Source organism: Ammospiza nelsoni, chromosome 10 (genome assembly GCF_027579445.1).
Source record: "Ammospiza nelsoni isolate bAmmNel1 chromosome 10, bAmmNel1.pri, whole genome shotgun sequence".
NCBI lineage: Eukaryota > Metazoa > Chordata > Aves > Passeriformes > Passerellidae > Ammospiza > Ammospiza nelsoni.
The window spans coordinates 12,302,009-12,322,858 of record NC_080642.1 but is presented as its reverse complement, the minus strand read 5'-3'; the positions used below and the strand labels follow the sequence as shown (position 1 = coordinate 12,322,858).

At 52.8% G+C, this 20,850-nt stretch overlaps 1 protein-coding gene across 1 annotated transcript in view; it reads left to right on the top strand.

Annotated features, from left to right (window-relative positions):
- XXYLT1 (xyloside xylosyltransferase 1) overlaps window positions 1-20,850 on the top strand; it is a 32,480-nt gene that overhangs the window by 8,708 nt on the left and 2,922 nt on the right. The window contains exon 3 of the mRNA XM_059479183.1: window positions 10,323-10,455. Within this exon, the coding sequence (XP_059335166.1) occupies window positions 10,323-10,455 (133 nt within the window). The remainder of the gene's footprint in view (window positions 1-10,322; window positions 10,456-20,850) is intronic.

Sequence of the window (20,850 nt, the reverse complement as noted above, 5' to 3'; positions counted from 1 at the left end):
TCATAAATCCCCATTTAATGTGGTGTGGCCAGGCCCAGGGAGCTGGAGCAGTGCTTGGTCCATCAGAATGGTTCTGATGGAAGGGGGAAGTGAGGGGAAAGTTGCACAGAGAGGACAAGCAGGTTCAAGCTTAGAAGGAGCTGCCAGGATGAGGACAATGTCAGCATGAAATGGTCTTGAGACTCGCAGAGCAATGCAAAGAGGAGGAGGAAGAACAAGGACCCAGATATTTTCACTTTCCTTTTCAGTGGGCCCATCCAGAGGGGACCTCTTCCTTCCTGACTGGCTTTGATCCCTCTATCACTTGTCATTTTTGTTGTGTAAATGAGGCAGCCCAGCAAGCTTTTTATCACCCTTCTGTGGGTACATGAAGTAATGTCTGGGCAGGTCTGTCTGGCAGGCGAGGTCTGGGGACAGACTCCTGGTGCCACAAGGGAGGGGAGGAGGAGTTGATGTGAGAGAAGGGCAGCCTGGGAAAGCTGGGAGCTCCCCAGGGAATTCTTGGTGCCCATTCTTGGCCCAAGGTTGTTTCCAAGAAAAATTTATTTAACAAGTGTTCTTCCTAAGGAGCTGGTGGGCCAAGGGAGAGCCAGCAGCACCCAGCAGCTGGGTAGAGCTTCGAAGACACCATTTGGTGTTCAATTCCATTGGTGTTGCTGATGGTGCTGCAGCAGGATGACCCTGTGGGAGAATAAGAAGCAAAGGGAAAATGAGACATGACACAGAAGCAGCTTTGTGGCTTATCTCTGCCAACTTAGAGGAGTGGAGTCCCATTAGTTCAGGGGAGGCTCAGAATCCTGGCTGACAGTACTGTGCTTCACTTCCATGGAGTGAGGGTGTTTAGCAGAACTTGACTGGAGATGGTATTTGACAAATTGGAGGTAGCAGAGTTTCCTGGCTGCTGAAGCTGGCTGTCTCCTTGGGGAGTAGCAGCATCTCTGGGTGTAGTGATCTTCTCCCTGGCAGCATGTGGGGGCTGGTTTCTCTCTTACTGTCCAGCCCAGCCTGAAGGCAGAAGCTTCAGGCTTGATAAAGGGTGGGAACATGAGCACAAGCCCCCTGGGCTCTGCAGGGTGTGAGTTTAGCCCTCATGCAGCATTCTGCATCTTCCAGGTGCTGAGGATGCAGCTGGGTACTTGCTGCCTGAAAACTCAGGAGCTTGTTCTGCTGGTGGTGAGGCTGTTCACAGGGGGCTTGTAGGGAGACTAGGCAGCAGTGGGAGAAGAGGGTAAGTCTCTGTGGGACTAAATAAAGGTGTGGAGCTATGAGGAAGGAGAACAGAGTGGAACTAATTGTTATATATTGCCAAAATTTATGGCATGTCAACATCTGGTAAAAAATGAAAGAGATTTAAAGAGGGCCTTGGCTTCTGTGTGAGACAAGCCTGGCTGACTGGGACCCTCCAGTCTGGGAGGGGGCTGGCCAGGGGGGTTATGGTGTGGTCCATGAAACCATGAGCCATACAAGGCAGAAGTTTGTACAGGCACTGGGAGACATCAAAATTGGTGAAAAGCATGTTCAAAACAGAGTGTGGTGATCTGTAGAGCTCCTTTCTGCAGGATGCTGTAGGTGCTGGGCTGCCTCATGGATGAGGGAATCACAGCCAGCTGCTGTGTGTTGGACAGCAAGCCCAGTGTGTCCTGGAGCTGCCAGCTGTGCAGGAGCATGTCAGGAGGACACAGATGTGGGTGCTGGGGGAAGCAGGGGTGGCTGCTGGGGGCGAATAAGCAGCTCTGTGTCTGGGGAAGGGACTGCCAGCAGGGAGCTGTGTCTTTGGCTGCATAGCCAGTGTCCAGACAGCACCTGTGACACATCAGGATCCATGTGGTCTCCCTGGCTTCAGTCCAGTGGTCTCCCTGGCTTCAGACTCTGAACAGGGCAATTTGTCCAGGTTCTTATCAACAGTTGTACTGATTGTTTAGCACAGACCAGATTATAATGATGTTTGTCCAAGCAGGCTGACAATGACCAAGCCCCAGTCGCTTGGGGTTTGGTGCTGCCTGCAGCAGGATCCAGCTGCTGGCTGTGGCTTGGTCTCCCACGAAACTGATATCAGCCTTTGTCTGCTCTGGGATTACCAGCCTGGAGACAGAGGCCTCTGTGAACATCAGCTTATGCTTTTCCCACCAAGCAGAGCTGGAGGGAAGACAAAGGCCAGCCAGGAGACGTGTTGGAGCAGGCACTGAGCTGTGCTGTGCTTTCTCAGGGCACTTTGCCTGTGCCGAGGCCGGGCACCTGGAGCACTCCTGCTCTGGCTGTGGAGGTGGAGAGCCTGGCAGCTGGGGGAAGGGTTAAGCACAGAGGTACCAGGAAAGCACTCTGGGTACTGGAATAATGCCTCAACCAGTAACTGTCTTCTGCTAGTGGCCTTCTGGAAGGAATGCTATCCCACAGGCAGCATCTTGAACACATTGTTGATTGCTTTTGTAGGGATGTGTGCATGAGGATTCAACGTTGCCTCTGCACTGTTTCAATCCACAGCATGGGATTGCCCAGGTTGGACTCTGTTTGCCTGGAGGGTGCCACGTGTGGTGTGTCCCCTCAACAGCACCCACGTGCAGAGCTGCACTGCACACATCCTGTGTCACACAGGGCATCAGAGGTCTCTGAGGTGGAGGGAGGTGGGGAGGCATCACTCCCCCTTCTTCCTCCTGTCAGCTGCAGAGCAATTCCTGGTGCACAGGGCAGCTGCCCACAGAACTCAGCAAATCGCTGTAATAATTGTAATAAGTGAGCATTTGAAAGTGCGTCACTGCTGATCCTTTCCTGCTGGCTGAGCACTGCCACCACTGCTGAGCCCCACCACATCAGGGAATGCAGAGATGCAGCTGTTGGGAGGGAGAGGGCTGGAAGGAGAGTGCCCACGTCCCACATGCTTCAAGCTTGATTGTGTGCTACCAACGGGGAGATGTTGGGAAAAGGTACAGAAAATTGGGGTCTGTGGCAGAGTCATGGGAGTTGGCCCCACAGCTCCCAAGGGATGCTGCAGTAGCTGAAGGATTTGCTTTCTGGCAAAAATGTTTCCGTCTTTACAGGGATGGAGGGAGCGTTAATAGTTTCTGATGTGCTCTCATAACCTCCCTCCCTGCTTTGTGCCACAAGCACGTGAAAAACAGCCAGACTCCCTTCCCAGCCTGTCTCTGAGCTGCAAGCACTTATGTCAGGTCCTGTGATGGGAAGGGAAGACGCTGGAGTGATCATTTTGCGAGCAATAGGGATGGCTGTGCCAGCCATTGTTCCTTGCTGGGATGAGCCTGTTGTGCTGAGAGAGCTGTTTTCATGATGCTTTTCAGGAGCAGGCAAGAGCAGACCTCTGAGTAAGCCCACCCCAGGTAAACACTGGAGGCTGTGGCCTTGTAGAGGGGTCCACATCTGCTGAGAGGAGCTGCTAGTCCCATCTGTGGGATTATGCCTGTGGGACATGCCTGTCCTGGCAGGAGAGCTCCTTGGCTCCAGCCCTGGTGTGGAGGAGGCACCAGGAAGGGCTGCTGTGATGAGGGGGGGACGTGGCTGCTGCTCAGCAAGTGCCTGGAAGTCTCCTGAGTGCTGCATCACAGCACAGACCCCTTCCCTGTGGCACTGCTGCCTCTGGGGCTGACGTGGCCTGCAGCCCCCGGGGTAGTGTCACTTCTCATCATTTCCACTGCCTGCCCCTTGCTGCAGTGTCACCATCGATTATTTTTGGATGTCCTAGATCTGTCAGGCCAGGGCTGGCTGCTCCCCCCGCTCCCACAGAGAGCAGGGTCTCATCACCCAGTGCTGTGGTGGGTGCTGCCCTCCTGTCTCCCCAGCCAGAGCAGCTGCCCCATTCCCAAAGGACTGGAAGCTGCTGGGGGTCACCCTGTGTTGATGCCAGGGCTGCTTTCCCCCACAGCCTCTCCCTGCTCTGCCATAGCTCATTAGAGTTTAGCAGGAAGAAACAAGGACAAAATCTGCCTGCAGCCCTTTCCCCCAGTGTGTGCAGTTCACTGGGATCTGAGCCCAGAAAATTTATTTTCCTGTGTCTCTTTTTGGTTTCCCTTTCCATCTCACCTGCTCATTACTTTACAGCTTTCCATCCACTCTTTTGTAATTTATAGCAACCTGGAATCAAACCTTATTTTGTCTGATTAAAAGATTTCCTGCTGCTCTTCCTCCAGCTCCAAAAAGTGTTTTCACACTCCTCCCCCAGCAGTAGCATGTATTAAATACAAGGCAAACAGCATCTCCACCTCCATCCTGAAACCTATTGCATGCTTAGCCATGTTGCTGCCTTTGAGTCCAGGTAAGAGCCAAGGTGTTGAGTACTGCTAAATATGAGTCCCTCAGACCTTGATGGATTACAAGGGGACACTTGGATGCACAGGAAAAATTAATTTCCTGGAATAGAACACATCCATCTCCCCTCAGGAGATGGCTGTGGGGTGTGGAGCAAGGCAATCCAAGTGATGCTGCTGTCAGTACCTGGGAACATTGCTGCTGCTGCAGACCCCTGAGCTCACCCAGGTGCCTGCCCTGCGTGGGTGGTAGCAATGATTTGTCATCTATCTCTGGCAGACAGCCTAATTTTTTAATTAGCTGATAGGCTTATTAGCTGCTGTGCTTCAGCCACTGCTCTGCGCTGCTGGTGCCTAATCAGTGCTGCAGAAAGCTGGTTAGCAGCCAGGCTGCTGGGGCACATCACCCCTGCACTTCCCTGGAGCTCTGTGTGCAGGGAGGAGGCTGTTTGATGGGGAGGAGGCTGCTGGGCTGTCCCAAGGCATGGAGGGGACCCTTGGCTGCATGGCAGACAGCAGGACCTGTGTTGAGGCACACAGCTGGAAGGTAAGCTGCTCTGCACCTTGGCAAGCTGTGCTGGTGCAGGGCTTTGTAGCATCATCTTCTCTGGGGAGGGTGGGCTCTGGAACAGCACCATGTCCTGGGAAGGGGGACTGCAGCCCCCCCAGCTGCCAGCTCAGTGGCAGCAGGCTCTGAGGAGTGTGTTGTGCTTGCACACGTGCCTGTTTGCCCCTGCCTTGGCTGCTTCCTCTGGGTGAGGCTCTCTGGTGCTGCCGAGGTCAGCTGGGCAGGCAGCAGTGATTAATGCTGGGCACAGAGGGGAGGCTGTGTGTGGAGAAAACAAGGCCTGGCCAGGGGAGCACACAGCCAGAGAGGAAGCTGCTCACAGCCCTGCTGACAGCAGCAGGGAGAGCAGCCAGGGGCAGCTGCCAGTGCAGGGGTGAGCCAAACCCAGGGAGCCTCTAATGAAGGGCAGGATGGAGAACCCAGCATGTTTGTGTAAATAAACTGTGTGCCTCCATACTGGGCTTGTTGAGGTGCTGGCATCCCTGCCTGGCACTGCAGCTGTTCTCGTGCCCTGCTGCAGCTGAGGCTTTTGGGGACAGCTGGCTGCTGCTGCTGGGCAGTACCCTCTGGGTTGCACAAGGACCTCTGGAGCCTGTCACCCACTCTGCATCCATGCTTGGCCATGGTGCTGGCTGGGGGAGTGGAGTTTTTCTTGGCCACACATCTCTCAGAGGCAGTGAGGGCGGAGGGTTGTGGTTTCACAGCCAGCACAGGCAGCTTTGTGGATCCACGTGTTGCTCCTCAGGCACGCTGCCCGCTGCAGCTGCCGGCTGCTGCCCTGCTCCAGGACGTTTATGGCCCAAGACAGCCATCTAAAAGTCACTGCTGGTCCTTCACAGCTCCTTCTTCCCTTGGGATCTTCTCCTGCCATGATGGGCACAGCTAAAAATCCTGACTAAAAAACATTGCTCAAAGTGATTCAGAGAGGTGGAGGGGCAGCTGTCCAGGTGTGCCCAGCATTTGTAGACCAGTGATCCCCAGCCATTCTGACTCCAACTCAGAGCTTTGGTTGCTTGGCTCTCTTCCTTCTGGTGGTCCAGTCAAGTGGCAAAATGAACAGCCACCCCCTGGCCCTTTGCCACAGCCCACTGCAGCTCTGCAACACCCAGAGCTGCAGCCAGCAGGGGACACTCCTGTCACTTGGCTGCACTGTGTCACCCGTGCTGGCTGCAGCTGCAGAAGGTTCACTGAGCTGCTCTGTCTCCAGCAGCTCTGTGTCCCAGCCCTGCCCAGGCCATCACCCAGCCACCGCCCTGCACTGCCTCCTGAAGGATGGAGTGGGGTCCTGCCTCCCTGTGTTGCAGGACTGGGAGGTGCTGGGCTCTGTGGGAAAAGGCAAAGTGGTGTGCCTGGGTCACAGCTGGGGCAGCAATCCCAGCAATGCCCCTGTTGATCTGACCTCTTGAAGCACCTCTGGTCCCAAAAGTCACTGCTGTGATGCAGGGGAGGTCAAGGTGCTCCCACCTGATATGTGCCAGGTTAACAGTTGGCCTCGATGATCTTAAAGGTCTTTTCCAGTCTAAATAATTTCATGATTCTGTGTTGGAGGAGTCTCTCCTCGTTGGCATGAAGCTGCATGACATCACCAGAGCTCTGGCTAGGTCCACCAAAGCAGCTCACCTCCTCCCTGTGCCCCCTGCTGCCGTTCATGATCCTGCCTGACATTTCTGGGAAGAGCAATTTCATAGTCTTACAATGGTTTGGGTTGGAAGGGACTCTGAAGTTCATCTGTGTCCAGCCCCCCTGCCATGGACAGGTGTGTCACTTGGTAAATCAGATTGCTCATCTAGACCAAGTTTGCTCCTAAGTGTCATTCCAGTGGTGGGGTGGCCTGGCCCACTGCATACCTGCTCTATCCCTGCTGTGCCCTGGGGCAGTTTTTGGGGTCCATTCTTCCTGGGAAGGGCTGTTAGACTTGCTCCAGAAGCTGCCTGCTACCACAGGGGCTCCTGGGTGCCTTTCAGAGCATCTAGACAAGCTGCTGTGCCCCTCAGTACACCAAAGGGGTGCCTATCTGTGTGCTGGGTCCTGGCAGAGAATGTGGGGCAGCAGGGCACAGCGACATGACCTCTGCCTGCCTCTGCCCCCTCACTGGATGAGGCTGTGGTGGGATGAGGCACGTAAACCTCTGGGCGGGGCTGGGGAGGTTTTGAGCCGAGCCTGGAGCACAGCCCTGCTGTAGCTGCTGATACAAGGCAGCAGTAAAAGATTACGAGCTTTAAATGGGGCCAACCTGTCCTGTAAAGCTGTCACTGCTAATGGAGACCATCTCTGAATTGCACAGCTCCCCTCTCCATGCCGTGGCTGGAGGAGCTGGAGCTGAACAGAGAGGAGGGTTCTACACAGTGTGGCAAAGTTAGAAAACTCCCTGCTGAGCAGAACACTCAGCCTTTTCCCACATTTCCAGCTGGATCCCTGTGAGCAGCTTGTGCCTAAGAGAGCACGCGATCCCTCCGCCCCCACATGGCAGCCAGGACAAAGGCTCGGTGGAAGGGTGAGAGAGCATGACACATCAGAAATGTTAGTGCCTGGCCCCTTGCCAGGCCCAGGCAGAGAAATCATCTCAGCCATTAATCTGTGCATGCAAGCTGCATCTGGCAAAGTGATGCTTCATGTCACCCATGCTCACTTACATCTCAGTGTTGCAGTTCATGCTTGCTTTAACAAAAAAAAAATTAAAATTTAAAAAAATCAAAGGAAAAAAAGTACTTGGTGCTTTCTGGGTCTCATTTCTTGGTGAGTATTCTCTGTGGGAAGCACAGTGCACAGCATGGACCAGTGTGCTGGGGTGAGCCAAACATGGGAAGCCTCTAAGGAAGGGCAGGATGGAGAAGGCAGGGTGTGTGTGTAAATAAACTGTGTGTCTCCATGCTGGCCTCCTGTGGCACTGCCATCCCTGCCTGGCACTGCAGCTGTGCTCAGCTCAGCCCCCTGCTTAGCTGGGGCTTCTGGGGACAGCTGGCTGGGCTACAGGGACCCTCCAGAGCTTTCACCCACTGAGGTGCTGGGGCAGGCAGGGTTGGGATTAGAGCTTCCTTCAAGCTCAGCTTTCGTTCTCCACTGTGATAAACTGCAGTTGTGTTCAGCTGTAATTTTACAGAACAATCGGATGACATGGCTCACAGTTGATTTAATTGAAACCTGATGAGGCTGCTGTGCACCAGGGGGAGTGGTGCTGGGATGCCCTTGGGAATCCCATCCCCTCTTCCCAGTCTCTTGTAGGGCTCAGACTCCCCACATTTCTCTGGAGCTGAGATTGTGCTGTAAGTCCAAGGTCTTCTTGTCCTGGAGTTTTGTGACCAGTCTGGGTATTCTCAAGTGTGGTAATGTTTTGGATTTGGGGGTTTGCCCCACTGAGGTTTGAGCCACTGGGGAGGTTGGGTGCATGTGGGATACTTGTCTTGTTCCTCACTGCAGAAGTCCTCTGCTCTGCTGATTCATATGCTTCAGTTGCATTGGCCATTTTTGAGGCAGTTCGGAAGGCTGGGGGAAATTGCTTTCAGGTCAAGACCTGCTTTAGCCTGTGGTAATTTACTGCGCCTGGGGTTTAAATCTCTGCAAACAGAGGATTATGGTGATGGTAAACACTAGGTAGGCCTGAGGATTGCCATACTGACAGCTGAAGGGAGCATGGCCTTTCGCTTTAGCAGATAGAGCATGATGGATGTTAAAAAAATAAATTGAGATACAGCCCGAGTTGTAGCTCAGATACTGTTTCTCCTTGATTTATGTTTCTGCTTGCGTGCTTTGCAGTGTAAGCAGTATATTTCTTGCTTAACCTCACAGGCCCTTTTTGCTCTCAAATGAGGACAGTGTGGTAGGTATGACCAATTGCCAAGAGTCCTAGATTAGTGCAAGATCTGCAAAAAATTCAGAGCTGCTGTACAGCCCAGCATCTGCTTGAAACACAAACACCAAGCAATGAACACTTTTGAAAATGCAAAGCTGCACTCCTGTGCTGGGGGATAACTGCTGGTGCCTGGCTGCTCTCAATGCCTCTGGGTCTCTAGTCCCTTGGTGGCTTTGGGGGCTGAAAACAGAGCCATTGCCTCCTGCTCTCAGCAGCCAGGAGTAGCCAGCAGCCTGTCCCAAGCACAACAAGGTGAAGATATCAGGAACCATGGGTGCACTGCCCCAGCAACACCAGGGTGATGGGAAGCCCTGCCCATAGGCACATCAGAAGGTGAGGGCAGGCAGGGCTTGTCCTCCTGCTTGCAGGTACTGGGCAGGAGGAAGGATGAAGGCTTGCTTTGCTAATTGCTCTGAAAGTGGTGGTGACAGGCAGGTCTAGCCTGCAGGGAGCTGTAAGGGCACCTGTGCATGATGAGTGGGACCAAAAGACTGACACAGCCTTACAATCCAATTACTGCTGAGTGCTAAGCAACCTGGCCAATTTGCTCTTGGCTTTTATAACACATATAAGTAGAGGGGGCATTACATAATACTCTGGGGATGGCTCCACTCACAGTCCCTGAGAAGGGCTGAGCTGAGCTGGCCTGGCCAGAAGATGACCATGCCTTTGCTTGTTGCTGGATGATCCCATCTAATGGCTTGATCTCTTGTAGTGTCTGCACTTGCTGCATTGCACGTGGCCTGCTGCAATCCATGCAGCATCCCCAGATCCACCTGGGATGAGCAGTCTTGTCAAGGCACATCTCCTCCACACTCTCCCAAGCAGCATCTCCATCTTTCAGTCTTTCTCATGCTGCAGAGGAGACTGGGACAAATTCAAGCAGGGGCCTGACCCTGTTAAGTACTTAAGGCCCAGCCTTGAGAATTATGTCCTCCAGCCTTTCCTTGCTCTTATGTCTCACTGCAAGTGGAAGATGTTTCCATGTCTTTAAAACCCCCCTTGCCTCTGAGAGGGTACCACCAGCAGTAACAGTGTTCCAGGCTGCTGCAGATCACCAGCAGTTCTGTGCAGGCACAGGGCTGTCACCTCTGTGGCCTCTTCCTCAGGGAAGCCCATGGCAAGCTGCTGGGAGCTAATGGGTTGGTGCAGGTGATACTGGAAGTGTCATGTGGTGAACTGATGCTGTCCATGATGGGAATTGCTTTGATATGTTGGGCCAGGATGGATGCTGTCTGGGATGGAGGTGGGAAACATTCATGGAGTTGGTAGCTGAAAGTAAACATGGAATTTTGCAGGGCTGGCACTACAGAAGCACTTCCAGAAATGGAGAAAGGCTAGGTTGAAGCTACCTCTTGCTTTTATCAGTTATATGGAAAACCAGTATTCTGGAAGGAAGGAGGGAGTGGATAGAGGCAGGGGGTCACCAGAAGTGATTTCTGAAGTAAACACACAGTGGTAAATGATTCGTGATGGTTGAAGTTTGTTTGCTTCATGCAGAGGTTGCAGCTGGATTGTGTTAGATGTGAGTTGCCCATGGAGTAGACTGCACCAAATCCTCATTGGATTCAGCTCCTCCAGTAGCTGGTGGTAATCACAGGTTACACTTTTGTCTTATATTGCTGACTTTTCCTCTTTGTGCTTTCAGAAATAACACAGATCATCCAGGTAGACTTGGACCTGAAGTACAAGACCAACATCCGAGAGCTGTTTGATGAGTTTGACAACTTCCCAGAGGGAGCAGTCATTGGGATTGCCAGAGAAATGCAACCAGTGTACAGGTATAGCCCCCTCCCTGGGGGGAGCAGGGAGTGGGCAGCAGGTGGCTGCTGGCTTCTCTTCTACTCAGGTTGCTCTTTGGAAAAAACCCCAGAGAGCAGTGGTTTATGGAGATGGATGGAGATGGTGGAGACCAGTCCACTGTCCCTGCAGGGGGCTTTAATCTGAAACTTGTAAATTGATATGAGCAAACCATACAGTGTTGCTGTGGTTTGTTTGCTTGTTCTCACACACCATCACAAGACTTTCAGAGGCAAATTCTTGATCATCAGTGCCAAATCCATGCCTGGACTCCAGTGCATCTAGAGTACATCATGTACATCATGTTTGCCTAGCCATGCCTGCTGAGGTGCTGTAATTGTTTGCGTGTTGGCGCGCTGAAGTTTTGGCTGAGAGTATTGCAGAGAGTAGGGATTGAGTTTGGGCAGCAGTGAGGTTCTGGGTCCCTGGAGTGCACTTTCTGCTTCCCCCAGGGAAGGCTGAATGGGCAGCTCTTGCTTACCTGGGCTTGCAAGCATGAAGGTGGCCTCATGGTCCCTTGCTCTTCAGACCCTTGGTCCACAGCCACTGCCAACTGTGCTGGAAACCACTCACCAAGAGGTGGCTCAGTCCTTCCCACTCATAGGAAATAATGCAAATCACTCCACTGGTGGGATTCAGGGACACAGGGATGTTTCCATGTGCTTAGAGAAATTGGTTTCGTTTAGCCATTGTTCTAAGGATGGACCTCAGGTTTTCTTTTAATCCAGGGTAGACCAGGTAATTATCCCAAGATGCCTTATTGAATCTCAGTCGAGCTGAGTTTGAGCATCTGAGATGGCTTGGCTAGATTTGCTAATCCTAATGGAAAAGTTCTTGGAGAAAGATAAAAAACCCTAAGAGGTCTGTATGTCTTTTCCTTCCCTGCTGGAATCCTACTTCCCTGCTGAGCCTCTTAGAACATGACCAGCAGCACTCTTGGGCACAGGCTGAGCTGAAAGATCTGGACCAGCCTTTCTTGCTGCTTGTGCATCCAGATGAGAAGAGGGTAGAGACAGAAGTTCATCAACACGGGATTGATGGTTGTAAGTCACTACCAATTGCTTCCTGGAAGCCTAAACCGTATGACAGAGTGTGATTGCTCGAACTACAGAAGTCACCGCTATTTCTGAGCTGGAAAAAGACATCTCTCTGTCTGTGGCATAGGTGTTGCCTCTCTCCTGATTTGTATACTCTTGGCAGGAAGAGCTGGCACTAGAGGAACACCGATGCTGAGGTCTTGTCTCCACAGGGTGACACCATGCTTGGAGAGTAGAGGGCTCCTGTATCTGCTTTGGGTGTCCTGACAGGATTTTGGTGCCCAGAATGGTAAATCCAGCCCCAGTTAATCATATGCAATTGTTAGAGCTTAAAAGGGGACGGAGGGAAGAGCCCCAGCCAAGAGTGGCTGCAGGCTGTGAGGCTGTGACCTCGGTGGGCCCAGCAGGGCTGATCCCTGTCGTTAGTGGTGCTGGAACAGGGTAAATCAAGAACTCGTTTGTCTGCAATTAGTGCAGGGTGGAATCACTTTGTTTTTGTCTCTGCAGGGTTTTTCATTATTTCAATGCATAACTAGGGAGTGGGGATGGTGATCTGCTGCCTGGATGTGGTTTGTGGGACTGGGTGTGCCTGGAAAGGACTGAATTAAGGTTTGAGGGCCTCCACTGGAGAGCCTTTCAGCATGGCAGGGGAGAAGGCAGGGGATCATGGGCTGAGCACTGAATACCTGACCCAAGCCATAGCTGTGTTCTCCCCCTCCTGCCACCCGTGGTGGGGACAAACATGCCAAGCAATAATAGCCCTCACAGGCTGCATTTTTGGGCTGAACTTTCTGTTGTTGCAGTTTTGACATTCTGGGTCACTTTGGGCTATGTTGTGCTTTTCTTCTTGTGTTGTTTTGATCTTCATGTGAAAACAAGTTCTTGATCCTTCTTGTCGCCAGATCACCCGTTGTGGGGCGAGCTGTGCAAACTCCAGCCTGCCCTCCTGCCAAGCCCTGCACCCTGTGGGGCTCACACCTCACTGCTAAAAGGGTTTCCAGACACAAACATGAGCTGACAAAGCATGGATGTCTTTATAAAATAAAAATTCTTTACTATTTTTGTACTTTTAGAAAGATAAAAAACATATTGTAGGTGTGAAACAACAGGTGTCAGCTCCAGCCGCATTGTTTGCCGTGTGTGCAGGCTGGAAGCCTCAGCTGGGGAAAGGGTTGTGGGGAGGGAGGAGGATTACAGGGTGATTGTGGGGTCTCTGTGTTGCCACTTACGTTTTCTTCACCATTTCACACAGCTCTCTGCAGCACTAGCATTGCCCCAAAGCATCAGAGGACTTGGGGTGAATTAGCAGAGCTGTCCTGAGCTTGCTTGTGGAGCTGTGGACTCGGTTCCCTGGGGCAGGGTAAGGCAGTGGCCAGAAAGGGTCTGGGTGCCACCTTTCCTGCTGTGTAGCAATGGGAAAGATGGATGGAGATCAATCCACCCTCTTTCTATCAGCTGCCCATCGGCTGCCTGGCTGTGGGCGGCACTTTGTAGGCACAGGTTGGGGCTGCAGAAGGCTCAGGCTGCTGCACTGGTGCAATGAGCAGTGCTGGGCACAGACATTCCAGGAAATGGAGGAGTAAGAGAACAGCGAATCGGAAACATCCCGGAGCCGGTCTGCATATCCTGAAGGTAGGGGAAACCTCCAGACAGCAAAACAGGATGGCACGGGAGTGTTTCCACTCGCTTGACTCATGCTGAAACAATGCCCGGCCACTGTTTGTCTTGGACAAACACATTTCTCTGAGCAACAGGATCTCCCAGCCCTCCTGCTAGGCCAGTGCTGGGATTTAACTGTTCCAGTCTGTGTCTGGTGTCCTTTGGGGCCACTCAGGGTGAACTGGAGTGGCCTGTGGAGAGCAGTAGCTCCTGCTGAAGCTGGACATGGATTGCTCTGCAGTGTCTGGCAGGGAGTCCTGGATGCAGAGGGGGAGGTGGCAGGAGCCCATGTCATGTGCAGGAAGTGATCTGAGGTCCGAGGCCACTGGCATCACATCAGGTTTCCGTCTCTCCAGCCACAGCAGGGAAAAGAGGCACCCTGTCCGTGGGTCAGGCATGTTGTCCTTCCTGTGGCTGTTGGATCCAGTGTGGGACATGGGCTACAGTTAACACCTCTGTGGACGGGGCTGCAGGCAGAACTTCATCCCACAAGAAGGTGCCACTGTGGTGAGGTTGTTGAGGACACTGGTACTGTGCAGTAGGCTCCTAGATGCCTCTGAGCTTTCTATGGCAGCACTGGATTTGTCCTGCCAGGCTGCTGTTTGAATATTGACCTGTAGAAGAGCCTCTTCCCAGGCTGGCTTATGCCTGCTCATGTGTCTGCCTGCAGAGGGTTCACATTGTGGCCAAGATCAGGAGCTGTGGCTTCAGTATAAGTGATTTTGATGTAAAGATTAGACTCTGCATCTAAAGTTTGCATCATCCAAAAGGCTTTCCATGCAAGGAGGTGCTTCTTCAGAGTCATAACCTTAATTAAAAGTCCTATTGTCCCCTGCAGCATTTCAGCTGCTCATTTGTGCTGGCCAATCCTGCTCACCAGGCTACATAGAGTGAGTGATAATGGTCTGTATAAGTATTTATGTTGCACTGAGCCTTCTGTGCCACATCTTGGTCAAATTGAGACGTCCAGGCTCTCTGGTGCTCTTGAGCCCTGCTAAGAAACCTGCAGAGAAACTTTGCAGATGCAGCCTGCATGGGAGCGACCAGAAGGGCAGCAGGGCACTGTCCTTGGGGGTGTGTGGGTACATGCCTGACCCTGCAGAGCAGCTCAGCCGTGCTCTCAGCAGTGCAGCTGTGCCATGGCTGGTGATGGAAGCATGGCCTGCTGCCCCTTAGCCTGCTGGCAGGTGTGGGCACTGGGGCTGCACCTGGGGCATAGCAGGGTCTCCATCAGGGCATGACAATGGCATCCTCACACCAGTGCAGCCCAGACCTACCTGTTCCTCCCTGCCAGCCTGGCTTGGCTCAGCACCTGTTCCCAGACGCATGAACTCAGTGCTGCCAGGTGCCAAAGGGATAGGATTCCTCATTTCAAAACAGCCATGTGGTTGAGAGGATCAGGATGAGGTAATACTGTGGCACTCCCCAAAATGTCCTGAAAGCTCTCAGATTACCGAAGGCAGAGCTTAAGCCCCATTCTTCCTGTGTTTCCTGGTTCTAGACCGGTCGGGTCACACTGGTGGCACGTGAGAGGAAGCAGAGCAGTGGTACTGATTGCACAGCTGCCCTCAGCAGCCTCAGCCTGACCCCGTGTGCCAGGCTGTGCTCCCTGCTCCCATTCCCATCCCAGCCTCTTCTCTGTCTAAGCACTGCTGCTGCTGGCACTGCCAGTGGCCTCTGGGTGCCCACAGTGTGCCAGCACCACCTGGGGCCCTCAGAACTGCTCCCATCATGCTCCCTTTGGAGGTCTCCTTCGGAGGAATGGTCTGCTGGCAACAGGGAGGACTTAACCCACAGATCCTCAGATGGGTGCTTTTACCCCTTCCAGGTAGAAGGAAGATACCTGCTGTGAAGGTGGGCCTCAGGAGAAATCCCAGAGCTTCACAGGTCCAGGAATGCACACAGCTGAGGCTGGAAGGGTGGCTGCTGCTTCCACTTCTGCTATTTGGTGAGATCTTTACTACTGTGCCCTGTGTCAAGAAGCTAATTAAAGCTTGAGGCATCTTGGGAATCCACAGTGTTGGAAATGATAAGTTTGTCCAGTAGGAAAGGATATCTACATCAAAGGGGCAGCTACAGACTACAAAGGGCCGACACTTGGGTCCCTGTGTGGCTGCAAGGCCATTCGCCTTTGCCTCTGCCTAAAAACTGGGAAGAACTCAAACAGGACATTATTTTGTAGAAAGGAAAGGCTTTGTTTCTGCTTGTGATCATATGGGAGCTGCTGTAAGTGTGCTGTGTGCTCAGTGACATGTGTTTTGTTTGTTTGAGAGCTGCTGAAATAAGCCAGAGAAGCCCATTAGTGGGTGGAAGCAGGGCTGCAGCTCTGGCCGCGGCGCTTGCAGTGCTGGGTGTTTGTGGGAGCTCAGCGGCACCAGCGCTAAGTCACTTTGTCAGATGTTTGGAAGAGGAAAGGAGTTATCCTGGGCTGGAAGCAGGCTAATGCTAAATCCATAACCAGACCAGGCTGTCAGAGAGTCTGGGCTGAGACGGTACATTCTGTACCTTCTCTTGGGATCTAAAAAAACCCCAAAGTACGGCTGACAGCTGCGAGCAAGGAGCAGCTGGATTTTCCCTGGCGGAGGCAGCAGTGGTGGTTGTAAGATGTAACACTGCAGGTGGGCTGCTGCCTGCAATGGAGCTTTCCAGAACTGGAGATAACCATCTCCAGCAGGCAGGTCCTCCTGTCTGAGTTTTCCTGGTTTTGTGGACTTTTCATGCAGGCAGGTGGCCCTGACTTGGAGACTTCACTATTTCCCAAGGGCTTTTGCCCTGAGGAAGCAGGGAGCTGGCTTCCACAAAAGGTTCTGTTCCCCAGGCCCCTCAGGAGTAAAGGCAGGAGAATTTATGCCTGCCATTTGTGCCATTGTGATGTCAATGCTGCCTGCCCACAGTCCTGCAAGCCTCAAACCCTGTGCACTTTGGATTTTAAACCATTTCAAGACTTTGACTTGATTTGTAACAAGTGCTGCTGTTCGATGCATGGGGAAAACGGTTCTAGGAATTGGTTTGGCAGTGGCTGACAAGAAGCAGCCAAAATTACAGAACAAACAGAACCTGCAGGGAACTGGAAGAAGAATTAATTTGAGGAATTCAGTTTTACCTCTGATTTAAAAAATTATCCAACAAGGTAAAGGGTTGTGTTGTTTACAGCTGTGAATATCATTAATATATGAGATCTGTCCAATTTATTCCCACTATGATTCAAACTTGAAATGCCATTTAAAAACAATGTATAAATTGGATGAAATCTGACAAACACAACTGTGCCTTGATTAGCACAAATAGTAATTATATTAAGCAGCAGGTGAGCTTCTGTGACGGGAGAGCTTCTGTGAAACATCTCCCCTGTTCCCGAGAGTTCCATTGGCAGGCAAGGGTGTCCCAGAGAAGGCAGCCTGTGCTTCCAAGGCACGCAAGAGAACACTGCCAGAGCAGAATTTATTCACAGTTGTTAATAGAAATCTGCTGTTTTAGCAATAATTAGGGCCAAAGTGCTCTACAGTGTCCCTGTGGATGGGTTGCCCCCCTTCCTGTACTGATACTGATAGAAGATGGTCTGACATGCACAGGTCATTGCTCTGCACTGCCACCAGTGCTGTTTGTTCTATAGATGGAAGGAAACTGCTGTGACCCAGACAGGGATTAATGGTCCCACCTGAATTTGGAGGATGATTTTAGCACTGGCATGGGGTGTACAAATGTTTGATGGCGAGGAAGGGCCACCCTTCAAAATCTGTCCCAAAGAAAGGTTTTGTTCACAAGTTGTGTTCACAAGTTGTCATTTGTCATCTATTTAAGAGTTCCCACTTTTGGACTAAGTCCATGCAGAAATGTCATCAGTGAGAATCAATTTGCTGCTCTAAATACAGGCCTTTTAAAAGTTTGGCATGTTGGCTGGGCTGTGGTAGGGACCAGCACTGTACAGACATAATTTGTGCATTACGTGAGACTTTTATTAAGGAATTACTGATGTCCTCATTGAAGAGCTCAGTCTGTTGCTTCATCAGTATTTTCCATGGGGTGGCTGGAGGTCTTGCCTGAGCTGGACATTTACCCTGAACCCATCAGAGAAGGGTAAGGTGGTCCTGCTGTGCACACCAGCACATCCTGCCCTTTGTCCCAGGATGGAAATTGGCATTGTTTTGCCCCAGGTTGACATTTTCCCCTGCAGGGCAAGGGGTATTGCTGTGTTGGTGATGCCACTGCACATCACTGGGTACATGATGCTCCTGAGAAGCATGGAGCTGGGATTTCCTGGATTGCACAAGCTGTTCAGCCTCAGCTCAGGTGCTGTGGCATGGGCTGGTACTGAACCTGCTGCCCTGGCTCTTTAAGGGGTTTAGCAATTGCACATGGAAAATAAGCAATTAGCAACAAGGGCTGCTTTGTTGTGAAGCCGCTGAGCTCACCAGGCCGAGGTCCAGCTGCCAGGGCAGGAGGAGGGAGCTGGGTTGGATGCTGCCCCGGGTGGTTGCCTCCCTTTGTGTGGCAAAAACTTGGAAGGGCTCACCTCCATTGCTTCATTGCTGCAATGTCTTCTGGAGGTGGGAGGAGAGGGAGGAAGGGGAGCTGGCCTTTTCCTGCAGGGTAATCTCAGCTGAACACAGTGATGGTAAGGATCTGACAGCTGCCTGCCCCAGTGAGGATTAGCCAAGAGGAGAAGGGTGCAGGGAAGTTTCTTGGCTGTGCTCTTACTTTGTGCTAAGGATGAAGTGGGAAAGCCACCATCACCCCCTGAATGGACCATGTCATCATTCCCATCACTCTCCCCTCCCCACTGCCCACACCCTCCCCTCCAGGCAGGACAGAAGCTGCTATCAGGGTTCTCCCCTTTGCTCTCTCCCATTTCAAGCACATCCCCTGTCCCCATCAGGACACTGCATACTTCACATTGGGGTTCCCTTCCCATCTGCCTCTTTGAGCAGCCCTGTGGGGCCCCGCAGGTCCCAGGCACCACCAGGTGGGCAGCTCAGCCAGGGATTGCTTGGTGGGACCACAGCCAGGTGCTGTGTCCTCCTGCCACCCTGGGGGAGTCCTGGCAGCACACAGAGCAGGGAGCAAGGTGCACTTGTGCCTCACTGCTCATTGCACAGCAGCTGGGTAAGTGCCTGCAGCTGGGGATAACGCCGGCAGCCATCCGTGTTCTGGCTCAGGAACTGAACAGCATATTTGGAGGTACAAGAGCGTGCGCTTGTTTTAGTTGGCGTTTAGTGGGCTGGCAGGGCTGCTGTCGGAGTGGCTCAGAGAGGGATGGCTGGCAGCACGTGCTTCCCTTCTGCTCCAGGAGCCTCATGCCTGGCTCAAGGATGGGGCTCAAGGTCCCCTGACCCCTGTGAGAGAGGCTTGCTGACAAAGGGCATCCTCAAGGTGCTGGCCTGCTGCTGCTGCCCATCCTGCTCTCCCCGACAGCTGCCCAAACTCTGGCAGTGCTTGGCGAGAGGTAGGAGCAAATCAGTGAGCTCCACAAGGAGCTGACTCTTTCTGGGATGCTTATTACATCCAGACTCTTGCAAATTCCCTATTTTTGTGGCTTTATTCCATGACTGTTGGTTTGTTTTCCCTATGGTGAGGGAGAGGTCATGCAGCTGCATAGGCTCATGCAGTGCACACTGGCTGCACCCTGCAACCTTCCAGGAGCATCTTCTAACCACAGGCACCCTGGGTTTGGCCTGGCATCTCATTTCACTTCATGTCATTTTGACTTGGTTCCTTGATTCCCCATATGCCTGTGGGGAGAGGCATTCCTGGAGATGTGGATTCATGGGGAAGGTGCACATCCTCAGCAGCAAGCCAAGTGGCAGCTGCACCGCTGGTGTGGCAGGGTTGTAGCCTCTTGAACATCAGATGGGTACAGGCACACAAGCCCAGTCTACTGCTTGTGGGGCAAGTGCTTTGAGCTTGCTGCTGGTCTCCCAGCTGGCAGTAACCCCTGCATCTTGCCTTTCCTGCCAGCTCAGGCACCTAGCTGCTTTACCAGAGGTTTCCATCTTATCCCATTAAGTTGTCTCATAACCCAGAGCTGAAGTAAATGAGTGGAAGTTCACAGATTTGAACAAAGTTTTTCCCCCGCTTGTTTGTCCCTTGCTGTGGAGAAGGCCCTACAGAGTACGGCTGGTGTTGGAGTGGTCCCTCCTGGCCTGGCAGCTGTCCCCAGTGAAGGTGTTTGGAAGGGTGTGATGGCAGCTTTGTGAGCTGGGGCTCGTGACCGCCGGGCTGCGAGGCAGGGGAGGCGCGGCCGCGGCGCCCTGTGCTGGGCCAGCAAGGGAAGTCCTGCTGGAAGCAGCGTTTTTTATCTGGGCTGCCTGGGCCTGCCGTTTGAATGCTTGGAAATGCTCTTCTCCAGATGTTTCCTAGCACACGCCGCCTCTGTTTATAAACAGCTCCTCAAAGCAAAGCCTGCTGGGGCTGCAGGCGGGCGCTCGCGGCAGGCCCCGCACGGCTCCCCTGCACCATGGCACGGGGTCTGGGGCCACAGGTCACCTCTGTCCCCTCCCATCTAGATGGGTTAGAATAGTTAACAAAAGCCCCAAATGCCTCCTCTTCCTTTCTCCTCCCTTTCTCCTGGCTAACAGCTTCCTGCTCCATTGCATCCTGGTGGGGCTGCCTTCCTGCCCAGGCTTTTGCTGCTGGGGGCACAGAGAGGAGGGCACACTGCCCTGCCTGAGCTGCCTGTTCCCAGGGAGGTCCCAGCCACTCCAGGGGCTTGGGTCAGGGAGACATTTCCATTGCATCTAGCTGGGGTTCAGTTCCTTGATGATTATCTCAAGGGCACATCCTGGCAGCAAGCTCTTCCAGCCCCTGGAGTTTTGCCTCTATGTTTTGCCAAAATTTGAGGTGAGTGCCAAGGGGGGATGTGAGGCAGGACAGAGTGGAGTGGGTACAGGCTGTGTCAGGTGTTTGGCTGGTTGTTGTTCTTTTTCAGCCCCATCTCCTCTGAAGAAAACAATGCTCTTATAATCGTCACTCCTTCCACTTCTAACTGGGTGGAGGTGCCTTTCAGCCATGCTCTTCTCTGTCCTGGCAGGACAGAGACCAAAACCTGCTTGAAAGACAAAAGCCAAGAAAAATCCTGTCTAAACAGCTGCTGCCAGTGGCCCTGCCAGGATACCTTTCCCTTGGTTGGCCTGAGCTCAGCAGTGGCAAGGCTGTTGTGCTCAGCTGTGAGCAGGATCCCAAACCATGGGCACTGCAGAGCCACCTGCAGCTCATCACATCCTGGATGTCACCTCAGCATCGCTCCCTGCGGATGGCCCTGCCCTCCCTGTCAGCCCCACACTCCGCACACGGCCGGGGGAGGACAGCCCTGTCACAGCCAGTGCTGGGAGGAAGGGCTGAACAATTGCTGATTGTCAGGCTGTCTCCTCTTCCTGTAGAAAAGGGCACGTTATCAGCCATCCACAAGTCATCTGGGGAGCAGCACTGCTGAAAAACTGAGTCATGTTATACAGATTTGCTTTAGCCCCACTATGGCCTGGCAATGCCAAGGGCCTGGGTGCAATTTTTTTGTCCTGGCTGCTTGCAGTGGCTGTAATCTTGTCCCTTAGCTTGAGCAGCATGTGTTTGGAGGTAAGAATGTGAAAGGAATCAGCTTCACTGCTGTGGAGCTGGAAATGTGCTCCCCTCTGTGGCACTGCTTACACTCTCCCTCCTGTCAGCTTCCAACATAATGGTCTGGGC